The sequence below is a fragment of the Pyricularia oryzae genome, chromosome 4 (assembly GCF_000002495.2).
Source record: "Pyricularia oryzae 70-15 chromosome 4, whole genome shotgun sequence".
Taxonomy (NCBI): domain Eukaryota; kingdom Fungi; phylum Ascomycota; class Sordariomycetes; order Magnaporthales; family Pyriculariaceae; genus Pyricularia; species Pyricularia oryzae.
The window spans coordinates 2,370,578-2,388,355 of record NC_017851.1 but is presented as its reverse complement, the minus strand read 5'-3'; the positions used below and the strand labels follow the sequence as shown (position 1 = coordinate 2,388,355).

Here is a 17,778-nt window from a genome sequence, read left to right as displayed (position 1 = left end):
TTTATGATCAGTACATTGCTAATCCTGGCAATGGATAAAGGACCGGCTTTCAGTCGGCATGATTTGAAGAGTATCCGAATAGTCCTAGGAATGCATCAGGCAGCGACTTTGAGAGTGGGCACCTGGCACTTGTAGTTTGACCTTATGTGCACACTACCACACAGTCACATGGGGAAAGCGCAAAAAAAGACCAGTTCTACCACTTTCTCACAAGACATAAAAAACCATTACTCTCGTAGAGAATAGAGTTGCAAAAAAAGCTCCATAGGTACATCAGGGGCCACTTATTAAGCTGTAACATTCGGTAAAACCTGACCATTCAAATCATCTTTAGAGAGATCCATTGACTCAGGGGAGTCGGTAAAACGGGAAGTCAAAGCAGCCTGACCAAAAACCCCCTTTTTTCCCTTTTCGTCTGCCCTTGTACTACTTTCTCATGCCCTATCCGTTTCTCGTAAAAGAAAATAGCGAATACGGCAATACCTTCCTGATTGAGGAAAGCGTCAGTGCGCGCGGGGGAGGTATAGAAAGTCGTAAAGACATTACCGTCGTGAGAAACAGACGAGGCCCGTTGACTGCCTTCCTGATTTAAAACACGCAGTACCCAAGTATGTACAAGGAGAATTTATCTCCCTATCGAGTGATACCGAGGGGTAGGGAGCCAGGGAGGGAGAGAAAGAGAAAGAGAGAGACATAGAGTAAGGGGCGAGTCTCTTGCCCACAGTCGATGACCAAGTAGGGACGCCCCTCAAAACAAAATCCAGAATAGGTTTCGTCGAAGTGGTCCAAGCATGAACCAACCCTTTTGACGCAGCTCGCATATCCCGGTAGTTTGGGTAAGATGCGAACCGTGCTGTCCAGGCTTCCTGTGTGCCAGTCCTACATGAGAAAAACTACACAAAAGGAAGAACTTTTGAACACCCCTCACAAACCAGCCAGTTCACCAGCCAGTCAGTAAACAGCCGTGAGGACACGCGCAGAGGGGAGGGGGGTCAAACTTTGGAAAACACGACGAGGGGCCAACAAACAAAAAGAAAAGTGAGGAAAGGGTGGGACGGAGGAAGGAAAGGCAAGATGGCACCTACGGCGATGGCAGCTGACCATCGCTTGGTTGTCACCCCTGAGAAGGGGTGCGGGCGGCCTTTTGTGTGCGCTGGTTTATGCACCACACCGCTGTTTAGGGCGCCACAAGTGGTTCGCAAAAGGCGTGCGCCGCAAGAACTTGTTGGACTTGCGCGACCAGATGCTTGAGTGATGGTGAGAAACTCTGGTGGTCCAATATGCCCCAAGACAAAGATAGTAATAACTAACCAGATCGATGCCTCAGGGGAAAAGTTCAAGTTAGTACTCCAGTCCAAAGAGTTCAGACAGCTTTGAGATCACAAAACAGGCATGAGGAACTGATACGATGAATAAAAAAGAAAAGAACTCCGTCGTTATATCGTCATAGGAAAAAATACATAGACCGGACAATACCGGAGACTGCCAGTGTGCAGTCACGCCGTAACTATATGGAAGTGCAGCAAAAGAGTTCCCCCCACCCGTTCTGAATAAAATGCAACCCAACCGATGATTCGCGCCTTATATCAACCAAAATTTCCCATATAATGAGATGTGTTTCTGATGTCTTTCGTGGTGCGTCTGTGCACCAGGCAGGCAACACCTTGCTGAGCAGGCATTGCATATTACACTTCTTTAACTTTGGCTCCCCAATAAGCCCATCTGTAACCTAAGACATGAAATTCAAAGACTCCAGCTGCTCCATCATGGCATCTAACCTTGCGGTCAGACGAGCGTATCTCAGCTCTGCGAGGACAGCCTGCTTTTCCTCATCAGCAGCATCAACGAGCTCGTATCTAGCCAAAGCCTTGTCTGTCTCGATGCCCCCAAAGATGTCGACCTCGACCAGATCATCCAAATTCGTGTCCAAAGGCTCGGTAGATTCAGCTGATACTGGGGAGTCGTTGTAAAGAGCAAACATTGGGTCGTCGTCAAACTCGTGATCGACAATAACAGGCGTGGCAGGTGCCTCAAGTTTCTCTTCCTCGGTCAGCTCGTGGCGAATGATGGAAGAGACTTCGACCTTGTCGTCCTCCGAGTCGAAATGCTGACCAATAAAGTTGGACTCCTTGCCCGACAGGGCAGCAGTATCAACGGAGGGCGGCAGAATGATCTCGGGAGTCTCGAGCACGGCGTATACTTGGGGCTGGAAGTTAAAGCCCGAGGTATCGGTATCCAGTGTCAACATGGAGAAATCCATGTTTTGCTCAGGAATCATGGCCATACCAATTTGTTGACGTTGTTGCTGTGCTGCGTAAGGATTCACGTCCTTAGGCAGCTGGCGGGCCTCCTGCCTTTGCTCGACTTGAGGCGCCGGTGCTGATGTCTGGGGAACAGACGCAGGATTGGTGCTAAGGCGATCGAGGAAGTCGGAGAATGATGGTGATGAAAGGAGCATGCGCGTCAGGTCTTGCAGACGCTTATTCTCCTCCATAAGAGCGCGGTTCTGCGTCCTTAGATCACCGTTCTCGGTAACCTTGTTGGCGATCTCTGACTCGAGCTGAGTGATGTATTCTGGAAAAAACCATTGTTAATATGCTGAGCCAAAGTGATTTCAAGTGAGCCAAACAGACAACTTACCCTTTCTCCTTGATCGGAAGGCACGAGCCGAGACCTTGTTTCTCAATTGGCGGCGCTCCTTGCTGGTCAGCTTCTTGCCCTCTTCGCTGGCCAAAAGCCTCTCGTCCTCGTCCATATCCTCCTCCTCCTTTTTGGAGCGAGGATGTTGCAAAACAGGACTGTGCTCTTGGCTGTCCTGTCCATCGGGCTTGGCCCGCATAGACTGCAAGAGTTGAGAGATTTTCTGCTCAACCAGTGGATCTGAAGGCTGACCAGACTTGGAGCGCTGGTGCTTGGGCGACTGGCTTTGAGACTGTTGCCTCTGGTGCAACATCTGTGCCTCTTGTTGTTGCCTTTGTTGAGACTGTGCCTTGGCGATGGCGGCCTGTTGTTGATGCATACCAGGCCACACACGGCCGACATTGCTGGTTGTGGAGGAGAGGATCGAAGGAGATGGGACGCTGCTGGGCTCCTGGCCTCCAATGGCGCTGGGGTTGACGGTCGTGCCGAAAAGGAAACCGTTGTCTGCGGACGGGTCAAACTCCATTTCCATGTCAGTGTGGAGTGATGGGCTAGTGTTAAAGTCGAATGAAGATTCTGTGTTTCCCATTGACATTCCGAAGTACTCGTCAATGTTGAACGGGTTGTACCCGCCCGCAACCTGGGCGTTGTTCTCGTTCACAGCCAAGGTGTTTGCCAAAGCCCCAGGAACGATGCCGGTCTGCTGCTTGTACATGTCGTAGTCGTGGCTGGGCCCACTTAGGGGCTGGCTCGTCGACATCATCGAGATGGGAGTGGTTGTGGTGGGAGTCGGCCTTGAAAATGATGCCTTGGTTGTGGCAGCGGGTGAAAGCGAGGGTGATTGGTATGACATGCCATCGTTGAAGGCATTCATGTCGATGAAGGTATCGACAGCGAGTGAGTCCGTCATGCCGCCCTGCGAAGAGCTGGGGCTGTGGTTCGAAGGTGCTCTCGACATGCTCCTGCTGCCGTAATCCAGCTCCTGTTTGATGGTGCTCCTGCTCATCGATTGGCGGCGTGCTCGGGAATGGTGGCGAAGACGATTTCGTGTCTTCTTCGTCTCCTTGTTCGATTCAAGTCGGCTGTCTGGTTGGGTGAAAGTGGTTGATTGATTGATAGCCGGTGAAGACGTGGATGGTTCGTGTCAAAGTGGAGGAGAAACGACTGAAAGACGTCTCGCAGTGTGCGTATGTGATGCGTAATATGGAAAGGGGATAACACTAGGGCAGTTTGGTAGTGCAGGGAGGAAAAGGGTTTTGTCTGGCGAACGGACGGGTGCCTTGGAAAAGTCGCACAGAGCGAGGGGATGGATCGGTCGGAAGTGGGCCATGGGGGGTGGGCTTGGGCCCCTTGGCCGTTGCGTCCGCTTGGCCCGGTTGAGCAGGGCAATGCAGGCTGACCAAGGGGGTGTGGCTCTTCATGGGTAGAGGGACGCGTCAGCTCTTCTCCTCGGTCGACTACCCAAATATGAAGACCAGCGACTGGTTCGGACCAATCAACACCTCGGCAAGGGCACAAAGTGGAACTTTCATAGCGGGTAATGTCGCGAGCTTGTTCATTAGCTACTCTCCACCACTAGGCGCCAGGATACATTGTCGACTTCAGGCGCACCCGCCATTTCTCAGGTACCCCTTCGCCCGTCCAAGCAAATCAATCTCCCATGCTACTGTACCGCGGGAGAAAGTTGGCAGTCAGTCCAACTTCCAGAAGACGCCAGTCTCCCCAGACCTCCGGTCTTGGCTCTACACTACAACTTTCTGACACCCATCGCCTGCGGCCTGAGGATGACGACGACATGTACCCATCTTGGCTTAGAACGATGGCTGAAAAGAGGTGATGATGACAACCAAAGTCATCCCATCATAGTAAGAACATGATATTTCAGCAATTCTTGGCCATGTAAAAATCTGTACAAAGTAAAAAGCCATACAAGCTTGCGCAGCGGACGCGATGGCAACTACGACGACTATATTTTCTCCCTGACACTTTTAAGCTTCTCATCGTCTTCTTTTTTTTCTGTGGTAAATCGTCCAAGTTTACTCGCCTGTAGCATTATGTGGTAGATTATGAGGCCTCCCGAGACTATGCCGATCTTGGCGATTGATATCACCTCACTACCACGTAGACTGACCGTTGTAAAAACGATCGAATGAAATGAGGAGCAAATTCCCACAGTTATGGTACCTGCGGGATTTTGGGTTTTGGAGCCCGGGGTGGGCTGTACCCCTACAGAAAGGACAGAAAGAAGTTAGTGTCGCCCGTTGCTCTGGATGAGATGGGCAAATTATTAGGCCGGGGATCATGGACGGGGGAAATTCTTCGGAGGCTGTGCAATTCGCTGTTGTCACTTTCGCTACCTGCAGCTGAAAAACACGAGATTTATCCCAACCACAACTTCTGAGATCAGAAGTAGCCGTAGATAACAACATCCAATCCAATCCAATCCAAATTTCACCAAAGACACAAAACATTGAGCAAAGCAACCGAATCTTGCCAGAATTGACATCCCCTGGCACCCACCGTAATTTACCACGGACCCTTCTGTTTGAGTAGCAGATGCAACCTCAGAGGGCTGCTAAATCTATGGGTTTCGTTTCAAGCGGATAATAGACATGGAAAAGTGCGGGTCCCGTTAAACCTTGCCGTCACAAATCTGTTTGGTCATGGAGTTCAACACACGACAGGTTTAACAGGCTCCTTGTTGATTGTTGTGAGCCACCGGCATCGGATGAAAATCGTGCACCGCCTCAAACATGGGCCAGTTTGCGGTTGCTTTGGTCGGGCCTGAGAACTGACGCCCGACTTTAACCCACCGAGGAATATGGTCTCTCATACACCAAAGTAATAAAGAGTTGATCTGATAAAAATAAAATAAATGAAAATAGAAATAAACAAGATGAAATGGTTTAGAATTTGGTGTCTAATGTTCGTCCTCCGAGTCCCTTAAAACTACCAAGACCTGCAAGACTATCTACCTTAAGTCGGTACGCTAGGCTAAAGCCGAGTCCGAATTGTTGATTGTCTCGTCTTTCTCCGTCCGGGAATAGATCGGGCAAACACGCAAAAAGAGAGCGAAATCACTAGAACTAGAATAGAAAGAATAAAAAAAAAGGGGGGGAGGGGAGCTTGTTTTCAACCACGCGGGCTTCGGTCAGTGAACGAACCCCGTTCACGGCACCAATAGTACATCGTTTACTACCATTTCTATCAGTGCTAGTAAGGGTAGGCGGACAAATTCCCAAGGGTCTCTCCTCTCCACGCCAATCGGTGGATCGGTGTTTTATCGCTTCCGCGGTTCCCCCTGGCACAAGGCTGACTGCAGTGCACTTTGCTGCGCTGCCCGGGCTGGCTGGCTGGCTGTGATCCCCAAGCCAAGGCAGATCTGAGTATCTGACTGCCGAGGACTGTGCAATTTGCAGGCTTTTCTGGTTTACTCTACAGAAAACACAGCCCGGTGAGAATATCTGTGAACAAACCGCGCTGGGACACTGGTGCTATTGTGTACATTGCATGCGGACCTAATCGGTTCTCAGCAATTGTGCAATACACAACAAGCAGCGCAGCTTAGAGTGCCCATTTTGTCCAAGGTTTATCGTTCAACAACGGACCTCCCATGACAAAGTGTTCGGAGTATTCTCCTATTACAGTGTCACAGCCTCCCTAGGCGAGATGGTTTTACTAGATGGATCCCTAGATAGCTCAATGCGCTACGATCGGTCCCGAGAATTTCAGACCCTTACTTGAACTTGTTTAAATTTTTTGCTAATTGTCTAGCCTCGCGAAAAAGTCATGCTATACGCCTTAGCCAGGTGTGCATAGTTGATTTTAGGAGGTTACAGGTATGTTTGCTAGTCACGAATCACTAACCTTCCATGGCCTTCGCACCGCGGAAATACGGGATCCCCAGAGGTAGGATGTCGGAACTTGATTTGTTCCAGATGTTGCTGGCTTTCTGTAGATAGAATCAGTCGACATACACTCGAGTATTCATCTCTTGGCATCTGGAATTTTCTGAGCACTGTTCATGAAAGCTGTCACCGAGGGCCAGGCAAAGCATAAGCAAAAGCCTTCACCCGGTCAGCGTCAATGTCAAAGATGTGCCCAAAACAACAAGTTACCAGGCACGGCGCACGCAACAAAACTTGGCAGCAACGCCGATTCTGCATGACAAAATGGGGGTGTAGCGATTAATTCTCGGCATTCGGAGTGTGAGCAGGCTTGAGCAAAGGCATGGATGTGGCTGCCTGTCAGAACATAGGTAGTGGTTTAATTTAAGCAGGTTCTTTGTTTTGGGAGGTGGCGTTGGTTATGGAGCTTGGCGTCTGGGTTTCGTCCAAAATTGAAAAAAAAAAAAAAAAAAAAAAAAAAAAAAAAGGGAGCCCCAAGGAGTCCGCGGTCAATCTCGACTATTACTGAGAGAGTTTGGTGCACACTGGTTTGACTGGCAAAAAAGACCTGTCCTTTCGTGCGAGTTTACTTTGATTGTCTGGTGCGACGGCGCTTGCCATTCGATCCACTATAGATTAACGTAGCAGGCTAGTCTTAGAGCAAGGAACAAGTCATTGGAACTAAGTTCAGATGTTTACATTTCCGGTTCTATTTTTGTCGCTGGCCCCCATTCGCTGATTGGCAAGTGACATATCTACAGTTCAGCATGCTGTACAGTACTTTTCGACATACGATCGACAATTATCGGATTTTACTCTAGTATGTCTTTTATGCGATGGGCGGGATTGATGTCACCATGGGGTTTAACTGCCGTAGAAATACCGCTTTGCCAAGCTTAATGGCTGTGCTCAAGATACGGTATATGTGGCAAATGTATGTGGCAAATGTATGTGGCGCAATGGTGCTGCTCCACATTGTCTGATGATCTACAGTAACGGGCCCCAGTCACCCTAACCCTTCTCGTTTACGTTAGGTAGAAAGTGTTCTTGGATCCGTAGGGTTAGGGTTGTAATCAGTATGGGAACACATCTATTCCCAGGCGACACGGCAATTTTCTAGTGCTCTGCAGTGCGGGAGCATCAGCGCATCAGCATGCTAAAACCCACACTACTGCCACAGATGGCGTCGTTCTTGCTCACATCAGCTATATAACAGCATCACCTGTAGTCAGCCTAAACCCACAATCATTCTCATATTTTCCCCATCTTGACCTGCGATCCGTTCCAGCGGATTTCTTCCCCAGGCTGGCCGTGTTCCGTCCACCTCCGCAAAGCCCCCCACCGTCCGTCTCATGCTCGAGCTCTGCTTCAGCAACGAGCACAAGTAGAGTCTCAGAATACAGTATTTATTACTCCGTGATCAAGTTTGAACAGTTGTGATCAGCTACTCTTCCAATCTACATCTGACATCTTCAACACCCTCTAGTATGGCTAGGACCTTCTTGACGGCCACCAAAAGAAAAGTGGTTGCTGAAGTGAGTAGTTATCGCACCGGGTGGTTATAACCATGAAAAAACATGAACATTACAGTCCAGCATGATGGGGTGTTTGGTGAAAAGAACGAGAAGATCCTCGGGTGTACAGTCAAAATTAAGTGTATACTGGCGTTTGCGATAGCTCTAGAAAATCACGAGCTAGCTGTCCGAGTGGTAAGTTGCAAGTCAGTTTTCTTGTCTTAAGGGGTCCCGTTCAGCTGTAATGGACCGGGACTCTAAACTAAAGAATGTACATTATATGAATTTCCTGATGACGCTCGATTCTACAGTCTTTTCCTCTATATTCTTGTTTTAAATATCCTTTCTAGATGGGTTCGTCGCGGGGCTCAATCAAGACCTCGTTGACAGCCACATGCTCGGGCTGGCGCAGCGCATACACGATCGAGTTGGCCACGTCCTCGGCGTCGAGAACCTTGGCCCCCGTTGGCTCACCATACTTCTTGATGGCCTCCTGATCCGTTGACATGCCGAGAAGTTCCGTTGCGGTATTACCTGGCTGGACAGATGTTACCCGGAGCCCAGTGCCGGCCGTCTCGACACGAAGACTCTGCAGCGTAGCCTCAACGAAGAACTTGCTGGCCGAATAGACGCCAAGTCCAGGGAACACCTTTCTGCCGGCGTCAGACGAAATGGCGACGATGTGCCCCTTGCCACGAGAAAGCATTGACGGAACTGTAGACGAAAGACAGTGAAGCAATCCCTTGCAATTGACGTCGACCGTGCGCTCCCACTCGTCCGTCTGCACATTGGCCATCATGGTGAAGTACATGACGCCTGCACAGCTGACAAGGATATCAACAGGTCCCAGCTCCTCGCTGGCCGTCTTGATGAGCGACTCAACCTGAGCTTTGTCGGTGACATCCGTCTTGTGGACGATCACCTTGGTTCCGTTCGTGGCGATCTTTGCCTTCAGGGCATCGAGGGCTTCTGTTCGTCGAGCTGCAAGAGCCACATGGACACCTTCCTTGCTCAGAGCAGTAGCCACAGCAGCACCGATTCCTGACGACGCTCCAGTGACGACGGCCACCTTGCCAGATAGAGGTCCCTTGGCCCGGACGCGGAGCGCCACACCATCACGACGAGGCGGATGGGAAAGCCAACCGCGGGCGTACCAATCGCGAGTGTACGTCTCGAACAATTTGCTGTCGATCTTCGGGCGCTTAACGTCGTAAAGATCTAGCACTGACTGCGTCTTTGCATCGTTTAGGACTGTGACGGCTCGAAGGAACTCGACCTCGGGCATACCACGGCGAAGAATGCCAGCAGTGAAGGAATCGTCGCCACTAGTACCGGGGTTCCCTCTCCTCTCGTTCCAGTTTGCGACCCATTCATCCCAGCCCATCAGGTCGGTTGGATATCCGAGACCAGCCAGATCGTCAAGAAGCTCCGTGGCCGTCACCGGCTTGGGGTCTCCGATATGGTAGATTTTCTGATCAGTATCAACATGGTTGGACAGAGTGATGATGGCTTGGCTCACAAAGTCCACCGGCGTCATCTCTGCAAGCCAATTCGGGATATCAGGCGCGTGACCGAGGTGGATCGATTCAACGAACAGTGCCGTCAGAAGATCATACGTGTTGGTCGATCCCAGAACACTATGACCACTGATTGTACCGGGGCGGTAGATCTTCACAGGCAAGCCTCGTCGGCCAGCCTCAAGTACGAGTTGTTCAGCAACCCACTTGGTATGGCCGTAACCGTCCAGGAGCTTCTCTGCGACTTCTTCCACGTCCAAGATCGTATCCTCTGACCAGCCTTCCGAGGACGGTGGAAGCACACCGTTAGTCGAGACATGGTGAACAGTCGCACCGCTTCGGCTCGCGAGTCGCAGGATCTCCTTGGTGCCACCGACGTTGGCAGTGCGCATGGCTGCGTAGGGGTACACCAAGTTGACAGTGGCGCCAGCGTGAATAATCACGTCGAGGTCGGAAGCCAACTCATTAAAGTCCTCGTCAGAGAGCCCGAGGCCCTTTCGACCCAGGTTTCCGGGCACCACCTCAACTCTATCCATGATGGACGGATCCCATATGCCCAGGTCAAGGAGGTTTTGGCGAATTCTCGCCATACCGCGGGATTCCGTGCCGTGGGAAGGTCGAGCAAAACGGACAAGGCAAAGAATGCGAGCAGATGTGTTCTCTATCAAAGACTTCAGGAGGAACGCGCCAAGATAGCCAGTCACACCGGTGAGCAGGATAGTCTTAGCCTCATTCAGCGGGCACATGGCGGTTTTAGTAGGCTTGATGTCATCGGGAAGGATGGAATCAGCCTTGAGGACCGCAGGTAGGTCGGCCTGGATGGCCGCAGTGTGGCCATCGCGTGCAGCGCGGACGACTTCCACATGGCCGTCAAGGGTCGGTCGTCCGGCGAGGCGAGCCACCGGCACCGGAAACCCAAAGGCATCGGAGAGACGACGCGCCAGGTCAGCCAGAGCCAAGGAGTGACCTCCAAGATCAAAGAAGTCATGCTCCGGTGTAATAACACTGGGAGGGAGATCCAATGAGGCAGCCCAGTTCTGGATGATGGTTTCCACCTTGACTTCCTTATTGCGCTCCTGCTGACGCCCGTTGCCATTTGTCTTGCTCCCTGATGGTCCAGGTAGTCTTTTGAGGTCAATCTTCCCTGAAACCTCATGCGTGGGCAGCTCAGTCAGTTCGATCCACAGCGCAGGAATCATGTAGTGGGCGAGATGGGCCGACAACGTCTTCCGGGCCACAGGGCTGTAACCTGACTCTTGCACGATAGGGTCGACACGGTCACCGGGATTTTCCTTGTCTCTGACAAAATAGGAAACCAGCTGGCGCTTGAGGCCCTCCCCATGGGAGACCACTGCGCAGTGCCTGACGGCCAGATGCTTCATCACAACGCTCTCCACTGCTCCAGGCTGAACGCTGTAGCCGCGTACTTTTATCATGCCTCCGACTCGACCTGTGATCTCCAACAAGCCCGAGGGGAGGATTCTGGCCAGATCGCCAGTTCGGTACATCCGAGCACCTGGGGCCAGGTCGAAGGCATCGGGTAGGAATGATTTGGCTGTGGTTTCGGGCAGGTTGAGATAACCCCGGGCAAGGAGATGGCCACCGAGGAAAAGCTCGCCACTAGAGCCAGGCTCGACTTTCTGGAAATTTTCGTCGAGGATGTAGGTATGCTTGGGATCCAGAGGAGGCCCAACGGGACAGACGGAGGCGTCCTCGGTGAGCATCTCCCTAATGTCGCCACAGGCGATTTCGTGCGTTTCGCTGGCGCTGTAGCAGTTCAGCAACCGGGTGTTGGGAAGTGCACTGAGGGTGCGGCGCGCCAGATCCGCCATGACAACCTCGCCATTCAACCAGAGTGTGCGCAGGTCGGGAAGGCGGTCTCCAAGCTTCGAGTGCCGAGAGAGGACTGTGGCCAGGAGAGTCGGCGTCATCAGTGTCTCGGTAATTTTCCGAGATGCTAACAAATCGACAAGAGCAACTGGGTCGTAGCTCACGTTGTCGGGCACGGCCACAACGGTAGCTCCTCGCAGCAGAGGACGCAGTATCTCCCAGATGAAGAAGACATTGCACGCCACGCGGTCGCCCGGCTTGAGATCACTCAGCTCGAATCTTAAGCTGTAAGAGCGAACAGGGGCCCTGTGCGGGTTGGCGATTCCCTTAGGACGCCCTGTCGTGCCTGATGTGTAGCACACGAATGCAAGGCGGTCGAGGTCATCGTCGGCAGGCAATTCTTGGTTGGCATCGCCAGTAGGTTGTGCAGAGTCCTCAGGGGTAGCGTTGGGCTCGTCAAGAACCACAAGGGGAATTTCAGGCTTGATCAAACCGGCGTGGGCTCTGTGAGTTACCACAACGGTTGGGTTGGCGTCGTCAATAACATCACAGAGAAGCTGAGGAGGATATGCGAGTTCGAGGACCAGGAATGCACCGCCCGCGCGGAGGGCGGCGAGACAGGCAATGACGTAGTCGGCGCTGCGTCCCAGCAGCACGCCGACGAGGCTGTCTCTGCCAACACCCTGTTGTCGCAAGCGGTTGGCAAGAAGGCCGGTTTGCCTCTCCAGCTCCGCATACGTCAATGTCGTGGTCTCGTCTTCCAGAGCTACAGCGTCAGGCGTCGCGGCTGCCTGTTTGCAGAACAGCGCCGCCAGGTCCTTGTTCATATCAAGGACCGTCATCTCTGCAAGCGGCAGTGTAGCCTAAGGGTACTTGATGTTGCTTCCCGTAAGTCGGCTCAGAATAATCCGCGTGGGCCGGATATTTCCAACGATTGCCGATGCTGTAGGGTCTGGACACCGGTGCGGAGTCTTGGGGCAGTCGCAAACCTTTTGCCGATGCGTGTCGGGGTAACGGTACGTATAAATAGTAAATAGGTCACTTGGATGTCAACGACAACGTAACCCCTGATGCGATATACTTGGAAGTTGTGGGGGTCACAAATCGCACCCGAAGGTTGCCGCAAAAGTGGAACTTGCTGTTGAGATACTTATTTCCCAGTATGCCCCGAGGAGCCAGAGGGGCCGCCTTCTTGGCTGTGGATAGTGAAATGGAAGGTCTTTCAGCCGCGAGCCTGTGGCAGCTAGTCCTGTCGGAGCGAAAACCGGCGAGCCGGATCTAGATGCCAATCAGCATGCCAGCAGACCGGAAGAGACCGCAAATCGTGCGAGCTCAGAAGGCTAGATGACGTCAAGGCGGCAAAAGTAGCTGCAACCACTCCAAAGTGCTTTGTATTCGTTTCTAGACGTGCGTGGGATCTATTGAGCAAGCTACCGAAAGCTCAACGGATGGATCCAGACGTTTCTTTTCGCCGGTGCAAGTAGATAGAGATGGCCAGATACCGGCGTGGCGTTGAGGACATTACTTGCCAAATCTAAAATAGAGTCAATTTCCATCAACTCCGTCAGGTCCCTAATGTGGGATCTACATTAATTAGGGCCAGCAAGGATGGGGCGACCGACTGGCGGGGCGCCGGGGATGAGGGTCGCTATCTCGTCGCGTAGGTTGTACTAAACTCAAGTAGTCCTAGCACATCACCAATAGATAGATCCAGAACCTCCATGTTTAACGGTCAACACCTAACCGCCTACTATTATAATGTGTGGTATGTACCAACCAGATTGTACTGGGTAGTAGGGAAAGTACGACGAAACCCCTGTGGAGTCCCGCCGAGGACCGGAAGCTGGCGGACAGAGGGGCAAGAGTGGGGAATGAGGGGCAGAAAGGACCGATGGGTGCGCTACGAAGTAAAATTGGAAGCCAGAAAGAAACTCTGGACATGTCATCCCAGGCCGATAGACTGACGGTAGAGGCTCTGGGGGAAGATGGATGGTAGGTACAATGTAAGTATGTACGTATTGTAACGAACAGACCGCAGCCGAGCATTGTTGACGGTTTCAATAGCTGCGGATAGATCCGCAACACTGATTGGAAGCCAACAGACCGGACAGCCTTACGTAAAGCGTTATGTGTATGGAGTAGATCTCGATTTGGCCCATCGCAACTGTGGGCGACGGGAGTAACTGGGTGAACGGTTAGCGCATGTGAAAGAAATTATTAGAAGCAGATAGAGAGAGCTCAAGGTTCTTCCCATGACTTGACAGTGCGGATAATATACCGTATCACCTCACGCCAAGTTCAAGACAACACACCGAATATCAATGCTGCTTGCTTGGCCTATTTAGGTACCTAGGTACCTAGGTAGGTACGTACGTACGTTCCTAGTTTTCCCTACGTGTGCTGTACTGATCTCCGCGGCTCCTGTTTTCATGAGAGGTTACTGATTTATAATTCATATAATCAATATCATATTCCCTGCAAGCACAGCATCCATCTCCACGCAACACGACAAAGTCATTTTCACCGACATAGCCACGAAATACCTGACTGAATACTAATTATACCGTGTCTCGATCTGTTGTTTTCTGTCTAACATGGGCTGGGTTAGGTCGCACAGGACCCAATACGTTCTGATGCTGCTGATGCATGCCTAGAAATATCCTCAGGTTCAACAGCGACGAGAGGGCATGGCATTCTATAAGCTTGTATTTGTTTGTGCTATTGTTCCCGCTAAGCGTAAGGAAAATAAAGAAAATATCAAGGGAGAGTGGCAACAAGACAAGCTACTGCCCTGAGCGCATCTTGTCGCTGCCGATGACGAAACTATCACGGATAGAGCTAGTTAGTCGTTGACGTCTAAGCGCTCCATCTCCTGGTCTCATGGATCTTATCGCGACATCGTGCATCATATCCTGCCACGCTGTGCTCTCAGAATTGAGATTACAAGTACAAACCGAAGCAGTCGTCGACACGCAGGGGCACACCACGATGCAGTTATCGTCACTGCCAGCAGGGTGGCAACTGAAACAAAAGAAGTATGTGACTTGGCCGCTGGCGTCTCTAAACCTGAAGTTGTATATGGGCCTGGTTCTCTTGCAGCCTTTGCATCCGTAGCCCAGTAGAGGCATGTTTTCGCTTTCTGTAACTGAAAAGGTCGAGTTGATTAAATGCAGGATTGCGGTTCTGCGAATGTGAGAATATGTAATGTTGTAACTGGTAGTAGATTTTCAAATTAAACATAAGAATGCAAGTTGAAAGTCGTAAACCCATTTTGACTAGAACTAGACTTGAGTTTTATTTATCCATGAAGATGTGGCATGGAAGAGTTAATCTCTACTTCGAGAACAAAGACTTTGCTATCTTGGCGTCTCAAGTGTTAATCGAGCCCGACAAAGAACAATAACCACAAGTTCTTTCGTTGGCTTCATTGCTTTGTCACAGAATCTGCCATTGTCACCGAGACAAATTTTATCAAGAAAGGCTGGTCATCAATGCAATATTATCGGGCCTGGAATTGCGCCAATGTTCGCAAAACAGTGCACGCGATCTAGTATGGAAATCAAATAAAATCGTTGAGATAAATTCTCTCCAAATATGTCGGTGACTGGGTGTTCTGGCAATTAAGTGCCGTTTCTCCGCCTCCCACCACCCTTGCTCCTCTCAATGTGCGCTTGGAGAACCTTCTTGGTCTGCACAAGACTGCGCTTCTGCTTGTGCTTGGCCTTGCCCAGCGTCATCAAGAAGTTCTTCTTGCGCGCCTTGTCCTTGTTTGTAGTAGAGCCTCCACGGGCCTCCTTTTGGGACTTGCGGATGGCCTTGGTGGATTTGTGCTCCTCCCGGTCGGGTTTGCCCTCCTTCGCCAGCGCGATACGCTCCTCCTTGGTACTCTTGCGGAGCTTGCCCGGGAGCTCGATCTGATCGGCCGTGAGCGCCTCATCAGCATGTCTCTCCTCAAGCTCGCGAAGGCGCCTGGCAGCCGCCTTGTTACCCACACCCATCGCCTTTTCGACCTGTGCCTGTAGGCGAAGCTCCTGGAGTTTGGCCAGGTCCGCGGGAGTGAGAATGGTGGTAGTTGCAAGCTTTGCAAGCCTCTCCGCTTCTGCAGCCGCATCGACCTCGTCCTCTGCATCCTCTTCCTCCGAATCATCGGCTTGTGCATCTCGCTTGACCTTCTTGAGCTGCGGCGCTTCGTCCTCATCCTCACTAACATTGATCCAGCCGCCCGAGTCAGTGCTCACAGAGGAAGCGACCTCCCATCCATCGTCATCCTCACCCTCATCACTCTGTGCCCCATCCTCTTCATCCTCAGCATTCTCAGGAAGACCCTTCTCTGCCCTCTTGCGTTTCTTCTCCTCTTCTTTCCACTTTGCGAGGAGTTCAAGACCCTCAATGCCACCGACCTCGGCCTCGCCAAATCGTCTTTGCTGGATTTCTCCGCTGCGAAGACCCATGGTTGCGTCCTTGCCTCTATCCTTTTTCCGCAGCATGTCGGCACCAACCTCGCGGTAAAGCGAAAGGAGACCATTGGCAGCCATAACCACACCCTTGTCCTTACTCCGGCGGTACTGAACCAGATCCTGAAGCAAAGTCTCGTTCATGGCCAAGTGCTGTCGAACACAGATCTCGCGGATAGAATTGAGTCCTGCAGCGGCGACCTCTGCTGCGGACGCCTCGCTGACAAACTCATTCGCAATCTTGATCACGAGAGGTTCAAGCGCGTCGGGCGGAACGAGATTATGCGTGCCTTGTGCCAGAGACGCAAGGAAAGAGGTGACGGATGGTTGTTTCGGAGTGAGGTACTTGGTGAACCATGAGTAAAGCTGCACCATTGTGAGCTTGTGTAGACCCACCAAGCGTGTCACTAGCTGAAGGACAAGAAGCTTGTTCTCAAGCGACATCTTGTTTCTCGTGTTCTGAAGGTGCTTTTGGAAAAGCGACTCGGCAAACCCTTGGGGATCGTGGAGCAGATGAAGCGCAGAGAAGTTCAGGGGATGAGGTGCCTGCTTCTTCTTCTCAGCTTTCTTGACCTTGGCCACCGCGTTTTTGAGTGTCTTTTCCTTTTTCTTGGTTTTCTTGTTGATACCAATTTGATGCCTAACCCTTTTGAGGTCTGGAGTAGCATCGTCGTCGCTGCTTTCGTCCTCAAGCTCTTCACGCTCCTTATCTCCGCCCAGGAAAAAGCGCACACCACCCACGATAACCTTTTCATTGTCAGAAAGACACGCCTCCTTCATCACGTCAACCGGTTTTGCATCGGTCCATATTTGCCGTTTCCATAGCTCTCTAGTAAGCTTGACCGCCCAGATTGCCTTGGATGAGGTCCTGTCGGATGTGACAAGATTGTAAAGGACGGTCTGGATGGTACGGTTGAGACGGTGATTCGTACTCTTTGAGTTAGAGTTCCTCAAATCACTCAGGATCTTTTGGAAGAGAAGAGTGCGCAGGCTCTTGCTCGGGGTCGAAACGAGAATGGGGAAGAGTGTAGTCAGAAGACTTGTGGAGTCGATGATCTCCTTCCGCCTCAGTAACACCAAGCTCCCGGCAATCTTGTCTCTCAGATCACTGTCTAGGACGGCGTGGTGTTGCATCAGAATATTCTTGAGGTCATCAGGGAACTCGCGGAGGGACTCGGGGTAGCAATCGGCGATATGAGCGATCAGGTCGATCAGGTCGTGGAAAGACTGGACCTGGTCTGCCGATGCTGTCGATGGGGATGAGAAGAAGATCTCGCGCTGTGAGACATATTGCTCATACTGCCTCTCAAACTCATCTTGGTAAGACCTGTAGAATTGTCAGGATCATTAGCCCGTTAAGTGAAGGTAGCTAATACTTGTCATGGACGGTGGCTCGTACTTTGGATCCCTGCGGATTTTGTACTGCAGGCTTGCACTGTTTGTGTGTTAGCAATGTGCGACGGACAAAAGTAATCAGGGTAGTAGATGGCTTACAAGTCGGCGTCGATTTTCTCGAGCGCTGCAACCTTTCGTTTTACCATTTTGGAGGAAAATGCGCCGATATCTTCGACGATGTTGAAAATCACCACTTTCCTCCCTCACCAAGACCCTCTCCTCTCCGCCTTTGCGATTTGGAAATTTTCTAAATTTTGCCGAGCAACATTCTTATCGATAGCGCACACAAGGGTCCCCGCCGTTGTCAGGGGATATGGCATTCCATACTGTGCATGGCGGTAAGCTGACGAGTGGGGCTAGCTGTTTCTCCTCCACGTTGTTCTCCAAACATTGCCAAAGAGGGAGGTCAGTCTTGAAGCTTGGGTCGTCGAGGCTTAGCAACAAGGATGCTGCGGCTTAGCTCAGCGAACGAACTTCGGTACCTAGGTACCTAGGTAAGTACCTACCTTACAGACAGACAGAATCAATTAAATCCACACAA

At 51.4% G+C, this 17,778-nt stretch overlaps 4 protein-coding genes across 4 annotated transcripts; 1 reads left to right on the top strand and 3 right to left on the bottom strand.

Annotated features, from left to right (window-relative positions):
• Positions 1–1,365: 1,365 nt before the first annotated feature.
• MGG_03288 (uncharacterized protein) lies at positions 1,366–3,847 on the bottom strand. Its single transcript, XM_003716625.1, has 2 exons — positions 2,641–3,847; positions 1,366–2,574 (listed from the first exon to the last, which is right to left on the bottom strand). Exons 1-2 carry the CDS (start codon positions 3,644–3,646, stop codon positions 1,730–1,732), a joined length of 1,851 nt encoding a protein of 616 aa, XP_003716673.1. The 5' UTR covers positions 3,647–3,847; the 3' UTR covers positions 1,366–1,729.
• A 4,291-nt stretch (positions 3,848–8,138) lies between these two features.
• On the bottom strand, positions 8,139–12,943 carry MGG_03290 (N-(5-amino-5-carboxypentanoyl)-L-cysteinyl-D-valine synthase). The gene has a single exon (XM_003716624.1). It carries the CDS (start codon positions 12,228–12,230, stop codon positions 8,388–8,390), a length of 3,843 nt encoding a protein of 1,280 aa, XP_003716672.1. The 5' UTR covers positions 12,231–12,943; the 3' UTR covers positions 8,139–8,387.
• Positions 12,944–13,109: 166 nt separating this feature from the next.
• MGG_17120 (uncharacterized protein) lies at positions 13,110–13,501 on the top strand (the record flags this gene model as incomplete). Its single annotated transcript, XM_003716623.1, has 2 exons — positions 13,110–13,153; positions 13,213–13,501. The coding sequence occupies 2 exons, from the start codon at positions 13,110–13,112 to the stop codon at positions 13,382–13,384; spliced, it is 216 nt and encodes a 71-aa protein (XP_003716671.1). The 3' UTR covers positions 13,385–13,501.
• A 1,080-nt stretch (positions 13,502–14,581) lies between these two features.
• On the bottom strand, positions 14,582–17,481 carry MGG_03291 (SDA1 domain-containing protein). The gene is made up of 3 exons (XM_003716622.1): positions 17,337–17,481; positions 17,242–17,277; positions 14,582–17,169 (listed from the first exon to the last, which is right to left on the bottom strand). Exons 1-3 carry the CDS (start codon positions 17,381–17,383, stop codon positions 15,009–15,011), a joined length of 2,244 nt encoding a protein of 747 aa, XP_003716670.1. The 5' UTR covers positions 17,384–17,481; the 3' UTR covers positions 14,582–15,008.
• Positions 17,482–17,778: the final 297 nt, after the last annotated feature.

Excerpts from the sequence above, each read along its gene's own strand:
- MGG_03291 (XM_003716622.1), bottom strand. The coding sequence starts at position 17,383 with ATGGTAAAACGAAAGGTTGCAGCGCTCGAGAAAATCGACGCCGACTT. Across the intron at positions 17,278-17,336 it reads GAGAAAATCGACGCCGACTT|TGCAAGCCTGCAGTACAAAA; the intron begins GTAAGCCATCTA and ends ACACACAAACAG. Across the intron at positions 17,170-17,241 it reads AAAATCCGCAGGGATCCAAA|GTCTTACCAAGATGAGTTTG; the intron begins GTACGAGCCACC and ends ACAATTCTACAG.
- MGG_03290 (XM_003716624.1), bottom strand. The coding sequence starts at position 12,230 with ATGACGGTCCTTGATATGAACAAGGACCTGGCGGCGCTGTTCTGCAAA.
- MGG_03288 (XM_003716625.1), bottom strand. The coding sequence starts at position 3,646 with ATGAGCAGGAGCACCATCAAACAGGAGCTGGATTACGGCAGCAGGAGC. Across the intron at positions 2,575-2,640 it reads CTTCCGATCAAGGAGAAAGG|AATACATCACTCAGCTCGAG; the intron begins GTAAGTTGTCTG and ends GGTTTTTTCCAG.